Source organism: Pseudorasbora parva, chromosome 22, assembly GCF_024679245.1.
Source record: "Pseudorasbora parva isolate DD20220531a chromosome 22, ASM2467924v1, whole genome shotgun sequence".
NCBI lineage: Eukaryota > Metazoa > Chordata > Actinopteri > Cypriniformes > Gobionidae > Pseudorasbora > Pseudorasbora parva.
The window spans coordinates 17,684,059-17,706,164 of NC_090193.1; the positions used below are offsets into that span (position 1 = coordinate 17,684,059).

Genomic DNA, 22,106 nt, shown 5'->3' on the forward strand with positions numbered 1-22,106 from the left:
AATGATTTTAGTTCTATTTTTTTTACTTGAAAGAAAAGGCTAATGGAGGACTTTCATTTTAACTTATATAAACTGATATAATGTATTTTACTTGAAATTTTAAAGCTCATGACCCTTAATATTTAGTTGTGACTTGAAGTACAGTGTTATGTTGCATCATGCAGTATTTGTCTTGAAAAATAAATGTGATGTTTGTTACCTCAATAAATGTAAGGTCATTCCTATTTTATGTTTTATGTTCTATTATATTAACATTAAAAACACACTTTTTACGACTAAAATAACAGTAAAGGGTAAAAAAAATTGAATTACAAAAAAATTAAAACAGAAAATAGGAATTCCCAAAAATGAAAACGGAAAAAAAGGAATTTGCAAAAATTTTAACGGAAAAAAACGGAATCTGGGCAAAAATAAAACAGATTTTATAGGGCCCTATATACTGCCTTCAAGATGACATCTTCCTGGGAAGGAATACAATGCCAGGCCTCATTCTGTACATTCTCCTCATTCTAAAACTGTAGAAGAGATGTGCTTGAATCCCTGCCTGCGGTCCAGATCTGTTTCTTATTGAAAATTTGTGGCACATCATGAAAAGAGGAATCAGACAAATAACGTCAGACAACAGCTGTCTTGTATCAGGTGAGATTGGGCAAAAAATCCACTGGCAGTTGCAAAACTGCAACAAGTAGTATCCTCAACTCCCAAACATTTAAAAAGTGTAATTTAAAAGGAAAGCCCAACTTTTTTGGTGTGTGTTGCAGCCATCAAAATCAAAGTTTCGAGTATAGTTGTTGCTGCAGGTAGAAATTCCATAATAATAACAGTATAGTGGCAACAATATGCGTCTGTGTGCTGAACGTACTGACGTCAGAAGCACATCCATTTACAAACGAAACAATGTCAAGACACAGCCCACATAGATGACGACAGAACGCAAGTATGTCATGTAAAGTTCTTTAGTGCGTTTGCATAATTGCAATATGAAACCAAATCCTAACTAACCGAATGTATAAATGTGTCAAAACATGAGCTTTGGTTCGGGCCTTGGTGTGGACTTTCCAAGGTTATTTTCGTAAACGAAAACTGAAACTAAGACTAAAACTATTGGTCAAAAAACATTTTCGTAAACTGAAATAAAATTAAAAAATCTGAATAAATAAAAAACTAAAACGAAACGAAACTAACTACTCTTACTAAAAAACTAACTGAAATAAAATAATAATGAGCAAAAATAAATATTAGTTTTCGTTATTAATAAGCTCTCTTTAATGTGGTGGAAAATCTGACTGTGGCGGTTGAGGGAGTGTCTGTATTGCGCTACTGCGCGTGTAGTGATCTGAGTGACGGACACGTGCAGACAGGCAACACATCGCTAAACGGGAGTTCACAAAGAATCAATGCGTCCGTGGCAGTGAACGGGGAAATAACACAAGGTAATGAGATGCACGTTGAACTTCTTTTAACTTAAGCTCACTGTTTTAGAATGCCGTTTCTTACTCGACGAGAGACGCAGGCGCAAAAGTCAGCAACTATAGTAGCAAGTAACGTTACTAGCCTACTGTGCGTTTGAGATTTCATGTTTGCATAATATTGACAGGCTCAAAGGTGTTATCATAATCATTTACATTATATTATATTATTATCTGTGTGGAGACATTTCCCCACAAAGTAGGGAATACCAGGATACACACACACACACACGTTTGTTTCACTATATAAGTGAGGACATTGCATAGACTTCCATTGATTTTATATCAGGTTATTGATATTTTATATCCCCTAACCCAACCCCTATCCCTAAACCTCCCCATCCCAAGAACGTGCAAAACAATAGATTTAAATAAAAACATGTTTTGGCCGATTTATAAGCCTTTTTAACTAGTGAGGACCAGTCAAATGTCCTTATTAGTCAGTTATCATAATATTTTACTAGATAATTGAAGACATTGGCCCCCCTTTACAATTATAGCACAACACACACACACACACACACACACACACACACACACAGTGTGTGTTGGCTGTATTCAGATGACTTTAGCTGTGGTCTTACACTGCTAGCCTACATTGTACTACTGAAGAAATTAAAATAAGCTTTTAAATTGTTTAACAATATTTTATCTTTGTTATGAATGAGTTTGTCTGGAATTTATAATTTTTACTTTTATATTTTACTTTGCATTTATTTTGTTCTTTAAGATACTCAGAGGATCTTTGTCAAAAATATCAAATATAATTTTTTAATATCAAAATATAATTTATTTCATTTTTAATCACCAGATCGTTGTTTGCATAGGTCATAGTTTGACTCAAGCTTTTTTGCTCAAAGGTGAATACCCAACTTTATGCATGTTTTGTAAGACCGTCCTGGGTTTAAACAATAATGCTCGTTTATCAAGTGATTTCACTTAAGGATGTTTAGTAAGATTAAACTCTAATCTGTGCAAACATTAAACTTTGCTGAAATTAAAAACCTGGATTTGGTCTCTACACTTCATTATGGTAACTCTGCTAAACTATAATTACTAAAACTAAAACTGAAACTAAATAAATAAAAACTAAATAGAAATGTATTTGCAAAATAAAAACTAAACTAAAACTAGCAAAACCATTTGTAAAACTAACTAAAACTAAACTGAAATTTGTAGCAAAATTGAAAACGATAATAAAATAAAAACTAATTTCAAAAAGCAAAACTATAATAACCTTGGGACTTTCAGGTGTGAAAATGCCCTTGATTAACACATGCTTCAGTATTTTTACATTGTTAGTTAATGTTAACTAATGCAGTTAAATAATGTTAACAAATGAAACCTTATTGTGAATTGTTGCAGTGTTATTTTAGTGTAATGAATATACAAAATGAATATGTGTCTGACTTTATTGTTGATGTGTGCTTATTGTTAAATAAAATTAAGACATTGTAATGATTTGAAATATCAAACAGAAATAAGTACAGCCCCCCAAATATCTCCAATGGTCAGGTAAGTAAAGGTTTTAAAGGTGCCCTACCACACGCATTTCATTACTTATTCTGAAGTTCTACCATGGACTCTGTAACATTTTTTGTGGAAAAAATTGCCTTGGCCAATGAGAGCCTGGATATCAGCATAATTTACCCAGTGCAACTGTTGCTATTTTTAGTGGAGATGAGTGGTACCCGTCGGGCCTTCTGCTCCTGCAGCCCATCCACCTCAAGGTTGCGCGTGTTGTGGCGTATTGCTTGGAATCGGAGACAAACAGTTCTGCTTTGTCTTTATAGTTCCGTTGGCAAAACAGACTAGAAACAACACAATGTTGTCTAAAACAGCACAATATTAAAATTGGTAATGTGATAGCTGTCATGCGGACCTGGGCGAGCTGAGCTCAGGGGTGCTGAATTCGAGACTTCCTGAAGGAGCGGGTCTGAGTTCTGTTCCAGAACTTGTGCTCAAATGTGAAAGCAACACGGCCTTGGGTGAGCAGTGTTTTCGTGCACCAGCGGGAATAATCACGCTATGACACAGACCACAACAAACGTGCCCAGTGTAAAAACGCAACTCAAACAGGGGCACAGTGAGTTGTTGCCCTGCATCATATTCTTCATCAATCAACTGTATGGAATTTTAATGGACCCAAGCAGGTCTGGGCACTGCAAGTGCGTTAAATTTGTTAATAAATTGAGCGCGTCATAACGACAGCCCTACTTGTAATTATTTTTTTTATCAGTGTACAAATTATAAGGGTGTACAAATAATGGCTTTAGCTAATATTGCATAATTACCACACCTTAAAGGCCACACAATCCCTGTTATAGACATCATCTTCGTTGAATTCCTCAGGAAAGATCATCATGGAGACCTGTTACCAAGCAACAGAAACAAATTACAACATCTACTCATTTCACACATTAGCTTTAGTAAACAAAGTAATTACGGAGCAAATTACGGCTCTGATCACAACTCAATTACGTCTTTTTTTTGTTCAGGAAATGTGACATGTCAGTGACTCACCGGACGCCCATCACTCCACTCCCAGTTGTTGTTGTTATTTGGATTTCTGCGATTTAGTCCCACCCAGAAAAAACGATCATCACTGTAAAGGGAAACAAAAAGTACAAATACAAACTAATACATTTCACAGCATTTGGTATTGTGTGTTGATTTGGGGGGAATATCATAATGGGAGTTATAAACTGTGCGATCTGTACCTGATAGAGTCTCTCAGGATGTAATGTAGCGCTTGCATATCTTTCGTCTCAGCGAGGCTGGGGAGATGACCTCCCAGCGCCTCACAGAAACGCTCTGCCTCTTCCCACGAGCGCTTCCGGGTCAAACGCTCCTCGTGAAACACCTGCAGTCCCGGAAAACACATTCAAAAGTATGTAATTTAGATCTAACGAGCAAATGTCTTCATTATCTTGATGAATACCACCTTAACACACCTTGTAACAGTAGTTTAGGCCTTCCTTCGAGACCCATCCTGGTGCGCAGGAAGCATTGAGGTTGGGAACAATTGGATCTGGGGTGGGTTGGACCATCGGCTTTATGGGTTTTTTACAGATATTACCAGCTTTGAATAGGGTGCAGTTTTTAACAGCCCACTTGCCCAAAGGATTCCCAGTAGACATCACCACACAGCCACTGGCAGAAGCTGGAACACATATTTACATTCAAACTCAATAAAAATTATTTTGAATAATCTAATTTATGATATTTAAAAAGTTAGGATATTTTGGTCCCCAAAAATATTGGGGGTGCACTTGCATCGTGCGGGTTAGATCATGCTCTTAGATTGGTAAAATAGGGCCCTTAACGCAAGTCTTAATGCAATTAATCCCAAGTAAACATGTATCTATTGACAGCCCTAATGCACAGTACTAAGATGCTAAAACTGCTGGAAAATGCTGAAAAAAAAGTATTAGAACACCGAGAACACCTGGTTCCATCCATTTCCAATTGGTGTAGGTCACCCGGTCTGCTGTCCCATCCTGACTGATCCACTGGTACTCCCTGGAACCTTTCGTGTCCTGAAGCCCCGTCCAGAAATACGACACCTCAGTGCTAATATGCTCTTTCAGAAGACTGTTAATGAAGGCCTGTTCAAATCTAGAGAAAGGATTATACATCTTCCTGTTACTAGATTTTTTTTTTAAAATAAGCATGAGCTCTCTTGTTTTATTAATGGTTCACTATTATTATTATTGATCATACTTAGGGGTTAAAGATATAAACAAAAGTGTTATGTAACTCATTCTGCACTGTAGCATGAGTAATGCTGTGTGTGTGAGTGTGTGTGAGTGTTTGTGTATATCAATGGACTGCATTTATATAGCGCTTTTATCAGACCCTATGGCCATCCAAAGCGCTTAACATTTTTGCCTCACATTCACCCATTCATACACCGACGGCGATGTCAGCCATGTAAGGCGCCATCCAGCTCGTCGAGAGCAGCTGGGGTTAGGTGTCTTGCTCATGGACACTTCGACACTTGGTCAGGTGGAACCAAGGCTGGAACTACCAACCTTTTGGTTTGTAGACAACCTACATGAACCACTGAGCCACTGCCGCCCCCAGTATGTATGTATGTATGTATGTATGCTTATATATATATATATATATATATATATATATATACACACATACATACATTCACACACACTGTATATATACAACATTTATAAACTTATCTTAGATGTGATTCATCTATTTGACAGCACTACAAATAATACATTTTTTACCTGTTATTAATGGTGATGTGGCAGCTGTTTTTATAGAACACAAGATCAGTGTCTACTTTATAGCAAGCATCGCCATGTCTCTTCCAGTTCTAGAGAGTAAAAAAAAAACATGTCTGCTTATACAGTAATACCTGAATCCAAATCACATGTGGAATCTAAATGGATGGCAAGCCAATAACAACAACAACAACATGAAGCACAAACATGACTGATGTATTTCCTCTGGCGTTACAATGAATTGTTCAGTAGTGACTCTGGCCGTCTCTGTCATGTGTCAGTCAGTAATGGTCACTCACCCCGTCTGGAGGGCAGCCTTCTTCTGGGGCACTATCATTCACATTTCCCTTTACCATACACATGTAAGCCCTGGCCTTTTCACAGTCAGACACAGACCATGTGTGATGCTACAAACATGCATAGAGAAATTAGAAAAAAGTCCTCTCGTTCATGTGACACTTATTAAAATAAGGACATGATGAAACACACAGACACAGACACACACCTCTCCTGCATAGTACACGCAGTTGATGGCATTTGGTAGAAGTGGTGGAGGTTGAGCTCTGGCCCAGTATGTAAAAGACACTGGCTCTTTATTGACCCATTCAAAGACTGAGGTGTTTCCATTACCCAAAAGACCAATCCATACCTCGGTCTTCAGATCTGTCTCACACATATAAAGTCAGTACAAATGTTTATGATGCAAATTGGACAGATATAACATGAAACATATAATGGTTTCAAATCTATGTGTAGTGAGGTGTGTTTACCTTTATGGAAGTTTGTGTGTAGCATTTCTATATCCTCTAAACTGTGCATGCTGGCAAGCTGAGATCCATCCATCTCACAAGCGTTTCGAGCTTCATGGTGGGACTGTCTTGACTCAGTTGCACTGTGGAGTTTATAACAGAATCCTTTCCACCCAATCCAACCATCTCTACACCCCGTGGGCTTGTACACCTCCCTGACTGCTGAAACGAGAAGAAAGGAGACTGTGCAGAGAAAGAGAAAAAGAAAAGAAGGAAAACAGTACAAGAAGATAGTATCTGACCTGTAGTTTCATTGTCTTTGTTATTCTTCATGCAGATGAATGGAAGTCGATTTTCACACGTCTCTGCGCCAAAATGCAATGGCTCCTTCAGAACTCCACAGTCCTCGTCCGAAATAAGGGATCTTATTGGGATCCCTAACAAACATGCCAAATGACAACCAAAAATTTTACACTTCATGCAAACATATATATATATATATATATATATATATATATATAATGTCTGCTTGTGTGTGTATGTATATTTCATGAAGAAAAAGTACTACTTAGTATTGAACCTAAATTTAATAACCAAACACATTTGTTTTTCATTAAATGTGTCACTGACCTTTTATTTATTTATCTATTTATTTGTTTATTTAACAGGGGCAGTGCACATTAATAAACAATACCGTAAATGCACAAGAATTAGCCAAATATATAATTAATTAAAAATTCATTTTTTTCTGAATTTATTATTTTCATCCAAAAATAAATGCAGAATGTAATTCATTTATACAATGAATTAAATACACCACTTCTATGATGGTTATGATTTTAAAAGTATTTTAATACTTTCTTAAATGTCTCTTAAATTATCTGATCTTTTTATGATGGGTAAGGTTAGTTCACGATGTAAAATATCACATGTAATTCTCAAAAAAAAAACAAAAAAAACAATGGTATTTATGAATTCATGATCTCTTCAAAATCAAAACAAACCTTTACCTTTCAGACATGAACGCGCGTACACTCACATGTTTAAAAGGTGTTCTCAATTTTTACAAGATGGCTATAGAATATGATACGTTTAGTCAATAATTTAAAAGAAAACATTTGAAAACATAACATGACAACATTATCATCAGTTGAGGGCTGATGACAACTTTTAAATGACAATATCCTGGCCGGACTACTGCTCTCTAGTGACATATCAGGGCCATTTTTTGAACTATATTTCTTACATACAGTTCCTTTGAGTTATTCCTTGAGGTCTAAAAAGGTCTCAGCTGCATTGAGAATTGAAATGACAATATGGTGTCTATCATTTTATTGTTGATCTGGTAAAAAGATCTGGTAGCTTGAGTTTAAAAATGGATTAATTAATCAGTAAAGTGACAATTAACATCAAATAAAGTAACTATTAATGCCATTACAATATAGTAAATGTTAAAAGTACATTATTGGAGTAACTTCAATGCATGCAAATTATTTGCATAAAAAGTGTTTATAGACACAGTTCATTACATTAATTATCATTACACACATGGGCCGAGGAGAGACCAACCTCCCACCTAATCACAGCTGACCAGACAATGTTATCATCATCACTGTCCTGAGAGAAAGAGACAGATTCTGCCTGTGTTTTCTGCATAAAGACGCCATTCATGTCATTAGCTTGCTACTTAGCTAAACAAATCTCATTGAATGCCCATACACACACTGCCACATTAACAGTGATAGAAATGTCACTTTCAGAGGCTGAACAGCAGACTCGTGCCAAGACAATATGGATATAGATCCTCCTTGATCTGCTAAACCTAAAATCACTGTGAAACTGAATAACAGAAAGGCTTTAAATATAACGTAGATGCACTGTAGGACCCAACAGAAGGTGGGATGGCAGGTTGTAATAGGGACATCAGTGTTCTTTCAAAAACTGTTTTATGTACTATGTCGGACATTCAACCTCTTCCAGAAGTTTGTCAAACAACATAGGGTTGAGTAAAATATGACTCATTTAAATTTTTGGTTGAAATATCTCTTTAAAACATAAAAAGCAATGGTTTAAATCATTGTTTATTATTATTATTATTATTAAATTGGTTATTATATACTGTGTGCTTGAAATCACCTGTTTCCCAAGGGGCAAAAGATAAAGCTGATCCATCTGACCACTGCCAACCCTGCATCCAGTCCAGATGGTTCAAGCCGATCCACAGCTTACTTGGCAAGTCTTTCTTATTTTTAACTGCAGGGACAGAGAGAGAAAATAAACAATAAATAAAGTACAATACATTAAAAAAACTTAGCTGTGAAATTTGCAAAAATAACTAGATAAAAATGTTGTCAAGACAAACTTAATGTCAACTTTAAGAAGCCTGACCGGAAAGTTTTATATTGGTTTTAATAGCTTGAAGTTTCAATGATTTAGGATGGACAGATGAATGATGGATATTATGGATGGACATACTATTGATGGATACTATGGATGGATGGAAAGATGGAAACTATAGATGGATAGACAGATGGAAACTATAGATGAATGGACAAATTAATGGATAGATACTATGGATTGATACTATTGATGGATGGATGGATGAATACAATGGATGGATGGATAGATACTATGGATTGATACGATGGATGGATGGATGGATGGATTGATACGATGGATGGATGGATGGATAAAATTAAGATACTTTGGATGGATGGATATACTATGGATGGATATACTATGGGTTAAACAGACAGACAGATAGACAGACAGACAGACAGACAGACAGACAGACAGACAGACAGACAGACAGACAGACAGACAGACAGACAGACAGACAGACAGACAGACAGACAGACAGACAGACAGACAGACAGACAGACAGACAGACAGACAGACAGACAGACAGACAGACAGATAGATAGATAGATAGATAGATAGATAGATAGATAGATAGATAGATAGATAGATAGATAGATAGATAGATAGATAGATAGATAGATAGATAGATAGATAGATAGATAGATAGATAGATAGATAGATAGATAGATAGAATAACAGAATACTGCAGATTGTAGGTTTAGATATAGAGATGGTTGAAAAGCATGACACAAAAGTGAAAATTAGATTTAAATCTTACAGAACTCAAGCTCTTGAGGGCTAGACACACTGAGTAAATCTCCATCTTGACTACGACAGGCATCCCGCGCCTCGTGCCAGGACACCACCGCCGTGGATACCACTTGATAGCAACGTCCTTTCACTGGGCCTTCCTCCCATAAAGTAGAACATCCTTCCACTAAATAAAAGAAAACAGGTGGATTATAGAAGCCATATTAAAGGAATGTGCAACATGCAATGAGTAATCGTTAAAGTGGCTTTGTAATAACAGAACAGTAAGTCAATGTCTTTTCCCTGCTGATAAGGGAAGCTTAAACCAGCATGAGTTCCAGGCACGGAAACTAACCAAGAACGTTAAGTAGGTCAGCATTGTGTTTGTGGGGAAACGGTTACGTGGTTAATGTTTTTGTTTGTTCATCTCCACATATTGGGTTCTTAATAGATGAAATAGCTTTCAATTACAAAAAGTTGATCCCTTTATATATATATATATATATATATATATATATATATATATATATATATATATGTGTGTGTGTGTGTGTGTGTGTGTGTGTGTGTGTGTGTGTGTGTGTGTGTGTGTGTGTGTTTCTATTTGTTGTAATTCCATTGGACTGAATAAATAAAAACAGAACCCAATAGTCAGTAGTTTAAAAAGAATCACATGTTTAAATGCACTTTGTCCTTACAGCTGCTCTCTGGAAAACCCCCAGTAGTTGTGGCGGATGTAAACATTACCATATTTCAGACAAGATCCCCATTTCTTCTCTAGATCATAGTTTGCAGTAGTAGAGCACCAATCCAGTGTTCTGTCGCCGGTGCCAGGCAGGCAGCTGTGGTGCCAGGTCCCATTGTAGAGAAAAGGGAACTCACAGGGTGCCCCATTAGAATTCCCCCCACTTGTGTGCATTCCTGAGAAACAGAGAAACAGGAGTTAATACTGTTTGTGGGTTTATGTGGCTATACTTTGCTCACCAACGTGTCTCCAGAAGTCATCAGACAAAATTTCCCCTTGGCCACATCCTCAAAAAATGGAATGACTAATAAATAATAAATAAAATGAAATGTTGCTCAGGGGAGAAACATGGGGTACATTTAGTTTAAGAGTGAAGAAATACAGTGACTAGAGCACGACTATACAAAACAAAACACTCTTGCGGGACATAAAATAACTAAAAATAACTCACGGGTGGAGACTCTTCTGTGATTTTTTCTGATCACAGCTTTGATAATTCACACTGTGTGATTGTCAGTCATGTGCACAAGCACCAATTTGCCTATGATTTCAGGCATTTGTCCGGGAGTCAAAATCAGGGCTAAAATCGGCCAGTGTGAAATCGGCATAAGTTGAATACGGAAGGCGGTCTGGCAAAAACTAGAAATTTTACTTTATAAAGTTTTACATATGGAAAATTTTCTTACATAAATCCATCGATTCGCTTCAGAATTAACCCCCCGGAGACACGTGGAGTACGTTTGTAATGGATGGATGCACTTTTTTGGGGCTTAAAATTTGGGCTGCAATTATAATGCTATTTTTATTTAACTCAAGATTGTATTTATCTGAAAGAAGAATTTCTTATAAACCTATAGTTGGCTTAAGGGCAAGTAAATCATGGTGTAATTTCCATTTTTGGGAGAACTTTCCCTGTAAGCACTAAATCAGCACATTAGAATGATTTCTGAAGGATCATGTGACTGAAACCTGGAGTAAAAGATGCTGAAAATTCAGCTTTACCATCACAGTAATAGATTACATTTTTAATTATAATATTTCACAATATTACTGTTTTTACTGTATTTTCTATTAAATAAATGCAGTCTTGGTGAGCAGAAGAGACTTAAATACATAAATTAATAAACTTTTGAAAGCATATTTTATGAACCCAGGAAAAGGTTAAAAAGAAAAAACGAACTGCATTTAGCAGAACTGTCAACCACATTCTGCAGCTGTGTGAACATAACATGTGACACCAAATTCTCAACATTTTTGTTTGTTTGTTTGTTTCCTTATGTTTAATGTCTGAGAATGTGCAGATTCACCAGGCAGGCTGGCAAAGAGCAACAAATGTTAGGCAAATAAAAAGGAGAAAGTAAATTCATACGAGTCGTTGTTTACTGCCAGATATGAAGCAATCGCTGTGCGCATAATCTGTACGAGCAGGTGGAGTTTCCCATAAACTCCATTAGTGTATTGCTACATTTACATGAAACAATAGCGGTTAAACCAGTAAGCAGACATCCAGAGCCAAACCAGGACTCTTCCTGCAGGGCAGGGCAACGGAAAACAGATGAACTGGATGATCTGAACAACAGTTAAACCACAGCAGACCCCTGTACATTTGCTGCAAGGTTGCACAAGGTACAGTAAACCACACTAAAACAAAACACAGAAATGTTCCTAAATCTACCTACTGTGTCTATCAATGAGTGACAGGAAATCCCCTTTAAATATAATAAAATAATATAAAAACTTATAGTCTTACTCATTGTGTCAACCCCATTCTGTAAAACAAAACTTTGCTTTCAGTAAACTGAAAAATAAATAAATAAATAAATACCTCTGCACACAAGTTGTGGAGTCAGCCAATCAGAATAGAGCTTGCAAGATCATGAAAGTGCCTCTGTGCACCATTTAGCAGATAGCTTTATCTAAAGCGACTTATAAGGTCAATCACCCTCGACAAACGTTTTCAAAGGAACAATGGTTAATGCATTCAGCTACCTGCTCAGAGCATGACCATTACAGCTCATTTCAATTAGAGTGCAACAGTGCCCGACTCTTTTTCCTGCGGCGCTGCTTTCAGATATTTCCTTCCGGAAGTATCTTTTCATTCAGTTTTCCATTAAGGATTTTAAAACAGTCTTTGTTAGAAAGTTATAAGCCATGAACCAAGCCAATCAAACTACGAGGTGAATCAGGGCATTACAAACATTGAAGCAAAATAGCATTTTTAAATCGGACAAAGGTACAAGACTGTGTAGTGTTTACATAAGCGTTTTAGTGAGGGAAAGAACTACAACCCCATGAAACATTGCAAAGAGCATCAAATTAAAATTTTTGATTGATTGGTCTATTGCAAAATATGCAAAATATGCAAAATATGCAAAATATGCAATATATATATATATATATATATATATATATATATATATATATATATATAGTGGGTGGAGCGTGTTACTTTTTTCGACTCTCTGATTGGTGTAATTCTCGGTACAACAGCATGAGTACTGTAGTTTTTTTAACCAGGATTGCCAGTTTTGTTTTGTTTTTTTAAATAAGCTAAAATAATGCAGACTGGTGGCTTCAGGACAAGCAAATGCCATTCATTAATAACTTCATAGCTGGCAGTAGGTCTGCCTTTAAAGGTTTATAAACTATAAGTTAAAAATCTATTTCCTTGGAGAAAATGAATGGAGTTGAATGGAAAACCAACATCATTACTCCAGTCTTCATTGTCACACAATCCTTCACAAATGCTGATTTGCTTCTTAATTTATCATCTTTTATTCATCAAAGAACCCTGAAAAAATGTATCATGTTTTTTACAAAAACATTAAGCAGCATAATAGAATGATTTCAGAAGGATTATGTGACTGAAGACTGGAGTAATGATGCTGAAAATTCAGTTTTACAGGAAGTCATTACATAATAATATCTTATAAAACGGTTGTTTTAAATTGTAATACATTTCACAATATTACTGTTTTACGCAATTTAATTTCTTTTTTTTATGCAGCCTTGGTGAGCATAAGAGACCCCTTTCAAAAACATTAAAGGGATAGTCAACCCAAAAATTTGATGTTTATCTGCTTACCTCCAGCCATCCAGGATGTAGGTGTGTTTGTTTCTTCAGTAGAACACAGATGAAAATGTTTAAAGCTACACTGTGTAATTTTTTTAGTTTATTCTTAGCTAAAAACACTTGTATATTTACTTCTTTCAAGTAATAAAGTAATCTCGTAAGTTTATAATAATATTTCATTGAAAATACATACGGGTGAGGGGTTCGAATGCTGGTCGCCATGTTGCTCCTCCATCTTGAAAGTACATTAACCAAAGAGGGACATACCCATAAATTCAAGCTTCGCCTTTCGCGTTTTAAAGGGGGAGTGAAACATTCAGTTTCAGTCAATCTCATGTCAATCTTGAGTACCTATAGAGTAGTATTGCATCCTTCATATCTCCGGAAAGTCTTTAGTTTTATTATATTTATAAAAGAAATATAGGCTGTACCGAGTCTTTCCGGAAAAAAACGAGCGCCTGGAGGCGTATCGTGTGGGCGGAGCGAAAGAATGACGAGCGCACACAAAGAGGTGACGTCCTAAAGCGTGGAGAAGAAAACGCTACCCAGATTCAACTAATACAGATATGATCCAGAATCAGATCCGGAGGCTGAAATAAATTGAACAGAAGAAGCAACAACAGCAGGACGTCCTTCTCTGTGGTATGTACTGTATTTAGTGGCCTGTCAACATTTGTGTGTGTGTTTACTCACAGTATATGAGGACATGATTCGGTTTATGGACTATTGTATCCGACTAAACATAAGCAGTAGCAAGGAAAATGGTTTTGCACGTCAGACTAGTGTAACGTTATACATAGAACAACAATGGAGTAACCGTTAGTGCATTTGAATGACGAAGTACGCTTTGTGAGAACCTCCCCTAGGTTTATGTTTGGGTGGTTTTACAATAAACAAGCTGACACCTATAGTGGTCAGCTAAACAAATGTATTTAAACACAAACAATAGATCGCATGCTCCATTGATAAATTAACTAACGTTATACACGATCGTGTCGTTTACTGATGTTTACTTACGCGACGATAGCCAACAACACAGACATTTGAAGCAGTTTAACTCACCGCGCACGACCGTGAACCTTTATCGCTGGGACCGCTCCGTCAAAAACACACTTCTTTGGTAACTGTTGATTTCGTGAAGTCCTGTGACAGCAGTGACTGTGGAGATCCACTTTTGCGACGCGACTGAAGCGTGATGTGATGCTTTTTCCCGTCATTTCTGCGTTCAAACCGGTTCAAATGCAGCGCTGCCTTCGCGGAATGCTGTGCTGAAGCGTTGAAGTCGCTTGATGTCACCCATAGGAATAAAGTGGACCGCGGCACCACAGAAGTGTTTCTCAGACGAGTGGATCTGCACCTGTGTTTATGGGCGTGCATTTCCTCTCTCGCTCTAGTCACACACGCGCGCACCCTTCCGGGAGAAGAGCCCCTAGGGCTCATACAAGGACCTTACGCTCCGTCAAGCGGACCCATACTCGAAAAAAACTCTCCGAAACTTGTGAGAAACCGGAAGGAGTATTTTTGACACAGAAATACTCCATCAAACGTCCAACATTAGTTTTTGAAACTTTGTCAATGTTTAGGATGGGAATCCAAGTCTTTTACAGTGTAAAAAGCTCAGTATGCATGAAACAGCATTTCACCCCCCCCTTTATCACTCGATGGCACCGTGTCGAATGTGAAGAGGGGGATTGCCATGCTAATCTTGGACTAAATCGGCCACTGTATGAGTTAAAACGAAATTAGAATTGAGAGGAACAGAAACTAATATTCACTGGATGGTCATATACCTTTTCACCGCTAGATGGGGGAAAATATCACACAGTGTAGCTTTAACTCCAAACGTTGCTCGTATAATGCATGTCAATGGGGTGTAATTCTATGAGAGTAAAAAACACATGGACATGCGAATCCATATTAAACCCTGTGGCTCATGGCGACACATTGATGTGTAAGACACAACTCGATTGGTTTCTGGAAGAAACCCAACAGTATGTGTTGTTTTTTTTACCTCATATCAGACTCTCAAAGAATCTCATACAGTACTCCCAGTGCCATTATTTCTGTCAAGTAAAGTCAAAAACCTGGCAAAATCATAGACATATGTTTACATAGAGTCCTCATTCGACCAGACCAATCCGCGCAGGCACTAATAAGGAATCTATGTAAATATATATATATATATATATATATATATATATATATATATATATATATATATATATATATATATATATATATATATATATATATATATATATATATATATATATATATATATATATGATAGCGCTGTGTTTTTGACCTTACTTGACAGGAGTAATGGCATTGGGAATACTAGATGAAATTCGTCTGCTATGAGGTAAATAAATAACACAAATACTGTTTTACACATTCTCTCATTGGCGCTTTCATAGAAAAACACTGACATGCATTATACGAGCAACGGTTGGAGTAAAAAAATCTTAATTTGTGTTCTACTGAAGAAACAAACACACTTGCATCTTGGATGCCCTGGGGATAAGACAAGACTTTTTATGACCAATAATATTGGACACACGCACTTTACTAGAATTACTCTAATTCAGCGCATATCTGTTTACCCACCCCTAACCGATAAGCTTTATTTACACTTTTCTAATATTTTCTTAATTTTTATTGAAAATAAATGCCTTTCCGATCTGATATGTGATGGGAAAAGGGATTGGAGAAAGTTTGGCAAAAGGCGGATTCGAACCACGGGTCAATTTGCGTCAAAACTTTATGCCATGGGTCTTGCCCCTACACTATTGTTGCTGTAAATGATCCAGTGTTTTCTGTAATTTTGTCATGCCCAACCATACGTTTAATAAACAAGGCAGTATATTTATACTTAATGTAAATAGCATATAATTCAGTAAAAAAAATCTGAATCTTGAAAAAAATAATTGTTTTGCTTCCGACGCCCATGAGTGTATATATATATATATAAAGATATATATTTTAAAAAAAGTTTTAGGGTGTTTTCACACTTTTGTCCTTTTTAAAAGAACCACACTCAGACCCCTGAAAAGGACCAAGTGTGAAAACACCATTGGAGAGTCATACTTCGATATGGCCGCTGACAGATATTATCCAAGCTCCCTCCTCTTTTCCAAGTGTCCTGCCCGTCCCTCTTGGCGGTTACAGAGTCGTTAGGCCCGGCGCTGAGCTTCATTTGGTATTCTGTGTAGATGATGTCCTCGTAGCACTTCCACCGCAGAATCTCCGTGGAGTCGCAGCTGAACAGGGTCACGGTTTTGGAGCGCACCTCCAGACCCAAACACTTAGACGATTCCACGTGGAACAGCCTGTGGGCGGACCCCCACTTCCACGACACAGCCGGGACCAACGAACAATTTCCCAACTTCAAGGCTTCATTCTGGACCAGGAGGCATTTCCCACTGCCGTTTTGCTGGATAGTAAACGTGTCATCTCCTGCGTGAATAAAAACAAATTTGTTATTTGACGATTATCTGAGAGAAGATGACAGTGGAGAGAAATCGGTTACTATGTACTTTTAACTAAATCAACAAAGATAATTAAGATCCAAGTGTCCTTAGATTAACTTTTTACAGACGCCACACACCACGTGAGGAAAGCTAATTTTTAACCAAGACATATCTACTTGTATATATGTGCAGAAAGTCGAGAGTCGGCTACAATCTTTGTTTATACAGCGATGTGTTATTGTTGAAGCAGTCTTGGAGTGCATTTACATAAACACTGGATTATTAATTGGTATTTCTCTCTTGCCAAAGTAAACTTATTTTCCACAACATCTGATAAAATGTCACAGTTGTGTCATAATGGTGTCTGCACTCGGCTGTTGGAAACAACAGCCAGAGAACAAAGGGCTTTTTGAGTCATGCAGTGTGGGCTATCACCAACAAAACAAATACTACATCAACATTTCTCTGAAGAACACTGCAGAAAATCTTTGTTTGTACAATACTTAACCAGTTTGTTTATACATATTTAGCCATTTATGTGTGAGAAATTAATAATCTATTCGTTAACACTTTACAATAAGGTTTCGTTTGTTAACGTTTAATGTATTAACTAACACAAATTAACAATGACCATTACATTAGTTATAGTACTTATTAATCTCTGTTTATGTTAGTTAATAAAAATCCAGCTTTCTTTGTTCATGTTAGTTCACGGTGCACTAATGTTAACAAATACAGTATTTGATTTCCATAATGTATTTATATGTATGTATTTATAATGTATAAAGAATTTTAATGTTAAATTAATTTTATTCTCAATCTTAAATTCTTTACGCTGTATATTTATATTTCAAAATACAATTTAATAATAAATAAATTATATAATTATATTGAATAAAATAAAAATGTTAATAAAAATATTATATAAATAAATGCTTGTTAACAAATAATAGCATTGGATTGGAGAGTGGTACTAATTATAATACTAACCAGTTTTAAATTGTGTTTGAATTATGTTCATCAAGATAATATAAATAATTTAGTAAATTCTGAAGGCTCTCACTCACACACACACACACACACACACACGCACGCACACGCACGCACGCACGCACGCAGGTTCACTATCTTTGTAGGGACTCTTCATAGGCGTAATGGTTTTTATACTGTACAAACCGTATTTTCTATCCCCCTACACTGCCCCTGCCCCTAAACCTACCCATCACAGGAAACATTCTGCATTTTTACTTTCTTACTTACTTACATCCTGTATGATTTATAAGCCTTTTGAAATGTGGGGACCGCTGGCTGGTTCCCACAATGTAGGTAATCTCAGGTTTTACTATCCGTATGGGACATTGGGTCCCCACAACGTAATATAAACAAGGGCACACACACACACACACACACACACACACTCGTGCTCTCTCTCTCTCTCTCTCTCTCTCTCTCTCTCTCTCTCTCTCTCTCTCTCTCTCTCTCTCTCTCTCTCTCTCTCTCTCTCTCTCTCTCTCACTCACTCACTCACTCACACACACACACACAAACACACACACAGAAATATGAGGAGGTGTTTAGCAGAAGGCGAATATGAACCGTGATGTACATTAAGGCAATGAAGTGGGCTAATATTTCAGTGCTGGTATAAAACTGAGTATTGATAATAAAAAAAATACAAAATAATAATAATGTCTCTCTAAACAGGCAGCCTATGAAAGACACACCAGACCCACATAAACTTAATTAACGAATGGTCCTCTACGTATGAGTATTTTAAACGTTTCAGAACGAATAGCCTACATTGCATAACCAACTGAAACAACCTGCTTTCACTCTCTCCTCACCATCACCATCAGACTGGCGGGTTTTCTTCGGTCAATTTAGGCTTTTCAAGTTTTAAGATTTCAGAATCAAAAATAATTGTATCAGTAGAATTAGTATAGTGTTGCTGAAGATGTAGACAGAACAGAAAGGTAGACTTACCGCTGTTTACAGCTGCGCTTTCTCCTAAAATTAGGAATATTATAGTGTAAAACAACTGCTGTGTGCTCCAATCCATGCTCAGAAATGTAAACAAGCCCTCCTGACTGCAGTCATCCGTCTCTCTTGGCTACATATGCTTGTACGGGCCGGGTTTGTGCTTTCACGCTATAAACGGCAGAAAATCCCCCTTGTCGATGTTGCGTCGCCAGTCACCACTTCTGAAACATTTTCTGTTTCAGTTTATTGCTACTAAACTAAAACGGGCCGCTGTGGGGTGTCTGCTGTCAAGTACGTCATGGTGCAAACGCCACGCCCTAAAATGAAGTGCTGCCGCTTCGGTGACATCGTGCGTCTCTTCACTTTCTTTGTATATTTATTGCAATTTGCAACATTGATCATTAAAGCGTTATATATATATATATATATATATATTTTATTTTTTATTTATTAATTTAATTTGGGGAGTCAGTAAAGTGGTCAGTAAATATTTAACCTCCTAAGGTCTAGAAGAAAAAAAAAGTTTTAGAATTTAGTATTTTTTTTGTAATGCTCAGCCTACAGTCTACTTGTTCAGCCCATAGGCTCAGCCAATCGATTAATCGCGTCCAAAATAAAAGTTCGAGTTTACATAGTATAGGCTATGTGTGTGTGTGCCAGGGGCGAGGCTACATAAGGGCCAGGGTGGCACTGGCCCACTCAGATTGACGGCTGGCCCACCCAATCAGAACAGACAAAAAAAAAAAAAATTGTGATAGCAGAAAATAATATGCCTATGTGACAACACAAATCACTTAAACACGTACAAAAAGATTCATTAAAAAATAGGGCTGTCAAATATGCTAATAACGCGTTAACGCAAATTCATTTTAACAGCACTAAATTTATTAACGCAGCGCGCATTTTCTGTTTGATCCGTGGCATAGCCCGTAGTTGGAAAAAGTGAGAGCAGTCAGACGCAGCAGCAAACATTAATAGGGAAAGAAAAGGGTTGACATTAATATTCTAAACCAAAAGTGCAGTTATTGCCTACATAAGCTACCACATAGCCTAAGCTACCACATTTTTTGTTTAACTTTTATTAGACTTCAGAAAGAAAAGTGCGTTTTTTTCACTGAGCACATTCTCTGCAGTCTGAGCGCGATGCACTGCAGCTCACTCTCGCTCATGTCTGAGGTAAATCATTAACACCATCACCGCTTACAGTACACCTGTTTTATTGAACTAAATACATTACAATCGGCTAAAACGAATGCACAGGTTACTTCCCTGAACAAGCGCGCTCCCGAGTCCATGTTCTTCACACTGTCCACGTAAATCGCGGCCCAGTTCGGCGTGCACACGCAAAATACCGGCAGTTCAATAGGGAGCGCGCGTCTCTTAAAGGGGCCGCACTATATTCCTACTCGTGGAGTATGGACCTCCTCAAGGTATGGTGTGGATCTGGTGCGCTCACTGGTACACATTACCAATTTTTCATACGAACTGTGCCCTGCTCTGAATTAAACTGCCAGTGTAAAGACTCCCTTTATATTCTTAAAATGAGAAAAATCACTGCTTACTCTTAATTTTTAAGTTTAGGCTTAAGAGACATGAACAATTTCTTAAATAAACATCTATGACCTTTGATACGTCTAATCTTCATGCTGTATTGATTATTATTGAATAAGTATGGTTTCACTAATAATAAATGTACATTTGCATAAAGCATGCATAGCATACTCATGTTGATTAGAGTATTAAAAACTTAATTTTAGATTTACAATTGCTAAAAATGTGCGATTAAATTGCGATTAATCACGAGTTAACTCATGACAATCATGCAATTAATAGCGATTAAATATTTTAATTGATTGACAGCCCTATTAAAAAATAATTACTGTAGAGCGAAAACATTTTCATATAGCTGACTTATTGCAGCAGCCAATCAATAAGCTTAGTAGTAATGTTTAGCCAATCGCGTATTGTTGAGGGGATGGGAAGATAAGTTTACGTCTGCTAGTGAAATAAACTTTTAACACGGGCCACGGTGCATAACACGAGACGAAATTCTCACAGGTTAAGCTGCAAATACATGTTTGATAACAGTTATACTGAGTTGCATTAGTTGACAAGAATTGGTTATTCCATTTTAAAATGAACCCAATTACTGAACACTGATGTCTTGTTAGTGGTCATATAGCAGCACAATATCTATATTTGTCTTCCTTGCAATAGGCTTTGTAGCTGCTTGTTATAAATTAATTTTGCATATATGAATTTGTTGTCAAAAAATAAATCATATATAGCTTATATTTACTGTCAAGTGATTTTGTCCCATATTGTTTAATTTGTGTAATTTGAGAGTAGTCATTGAGGTCCACCCTATTCCACCAAGGTCCACTCAGTTAAAAATTTCTGGCCTCGCCACTGGTGTGTGCCATGTATAATTATTATGTAGCTATATATAAACATGCATGTATATATTTAAGAAAAATAAAATATTTATATATAAGATAAATTATATAAATATACACATGCAAATATTTCTTAAATATATACATAAAGGAGTGTGTATGTGCATAATAATGATATACAGTACAGTATTTTAATTTACTATGTAAACACAAACTTTTATTTTAGAATAATCGATTGCCCAGCACATTTTATTTTATTCACCATTCACCACGATTTTTTTTACAAGAATTTGCTTGAAGATGATTCTCAACTATGTTATGAAAAATTCATAACAGAATTAATTATATGTGTTGACATATGGGTTTTCTAATCATAATTGCGTAATCAAATTCTAACTCTCTAATTTGCATAATAATGTGTTCTTGGAGCAACATGTAATGAAAAATAATGTAATAATGGGAGTAATAGTTGGCAGCATTTTCATAATAATATTTCATAGGAACATTGATATCTAATTTCTGTCCCTATATTCACGTGTCGTGTCTTCTAAAATGCCTTATAAACAGGATTTAACCCCTTAACTGTCACCGTGAGGTGGGATGCTTGGCACTTTTTTTTTTGATGGCCTTTTTTTCGTATCCCATATTTTAGTAATCATCAATGTCCTCAATCATCAAATGAGGTTAGCCTAGAAATCTAGAAGCACCCTATCGGCAGCAAATCTAATTTGCCGCGAGTGTCGTCTAGCAACTCTCAATTCACTTCTGAGCTGTAAACACCAAACTCTGGTCGGGCCAATCACATCCTGTATAGAGTCGGTGGGCGGGGCTTAATAGAATGACGGCAGAGTTGCGCTTGCGTGCTT

General features: G+C 36.7%; 1 protein-coding gene across 2 annotated transcripts in view; it reads right to left on the minus strand.

Annotated features, from left to right (window-relative positions):
• Positions 1-19,139, minus strand: part of ly75 (lymphocyte antigen 75) — a 41,378-nt gene extending 22,239 nt beyond the window's left edge. The window contains exons 1-15 of one of the 2 annotated variants that reach the window (XM_067431381.1): positions 18,848-19,139; positions 16,482-16,850; positions 10,324-10,497; positions 9,605-9,763; positions 8,602-8,718; positions 6,768-6,902; positions 6,487-6,684; positions 6,222-6,379; positions 6,016-6,123; positions 5,720-5,808; positions 4,918-5,087; positions 4,424-4,632; positions 4,190-4,332; positions 3,993-4,074; positions 3,769-3,840 (exon numbers count right to left, since the gene is read on the minus strand). In XM_067431381.1, coding sequence (XP_067287482.1) covers positions 3,769-3,840; positions 3,993-4,074; positions 4,190-4,332; positions 4,424-4,632; positions 4,918-5,087; positions 5,720-5,808; positions 6,016-6,123; positions 6,222-6,379; positions 6,487-6,684; positions 6,768-6,902; positions 8,602-8,718; positions 9,605-9,763; positions 10,324-10,497; positions 16,482-16,850; positions 18,848-18,923 — 2,259 coding nt within the window. In that variant the 5' untranslated portion in view covers positions 18,924-19,139. Of the gene's footprint in view, positions 1-3,768; positions 3,841-3,992; positions 4,075-4,189; positions 4,333-4,423; positions 4,633-4,917; positions 5,088-5,719; positions 5,809-6,015; positions 6,124-6,221; positions 6,380-6,486; positions 6,688-6,767; positions 6,903-8,601; positions 8,719-9,604; positions 9,764-10,323; positions 10,498-16,481; positions 16,851-18,847 lie in introns of both variants that reach the window. The other variant, XM_067431380.1, reaches the window with a different exon arrangement.
• Positions 19,140-22,106: the final 2,967 nt, after the last annotated feature.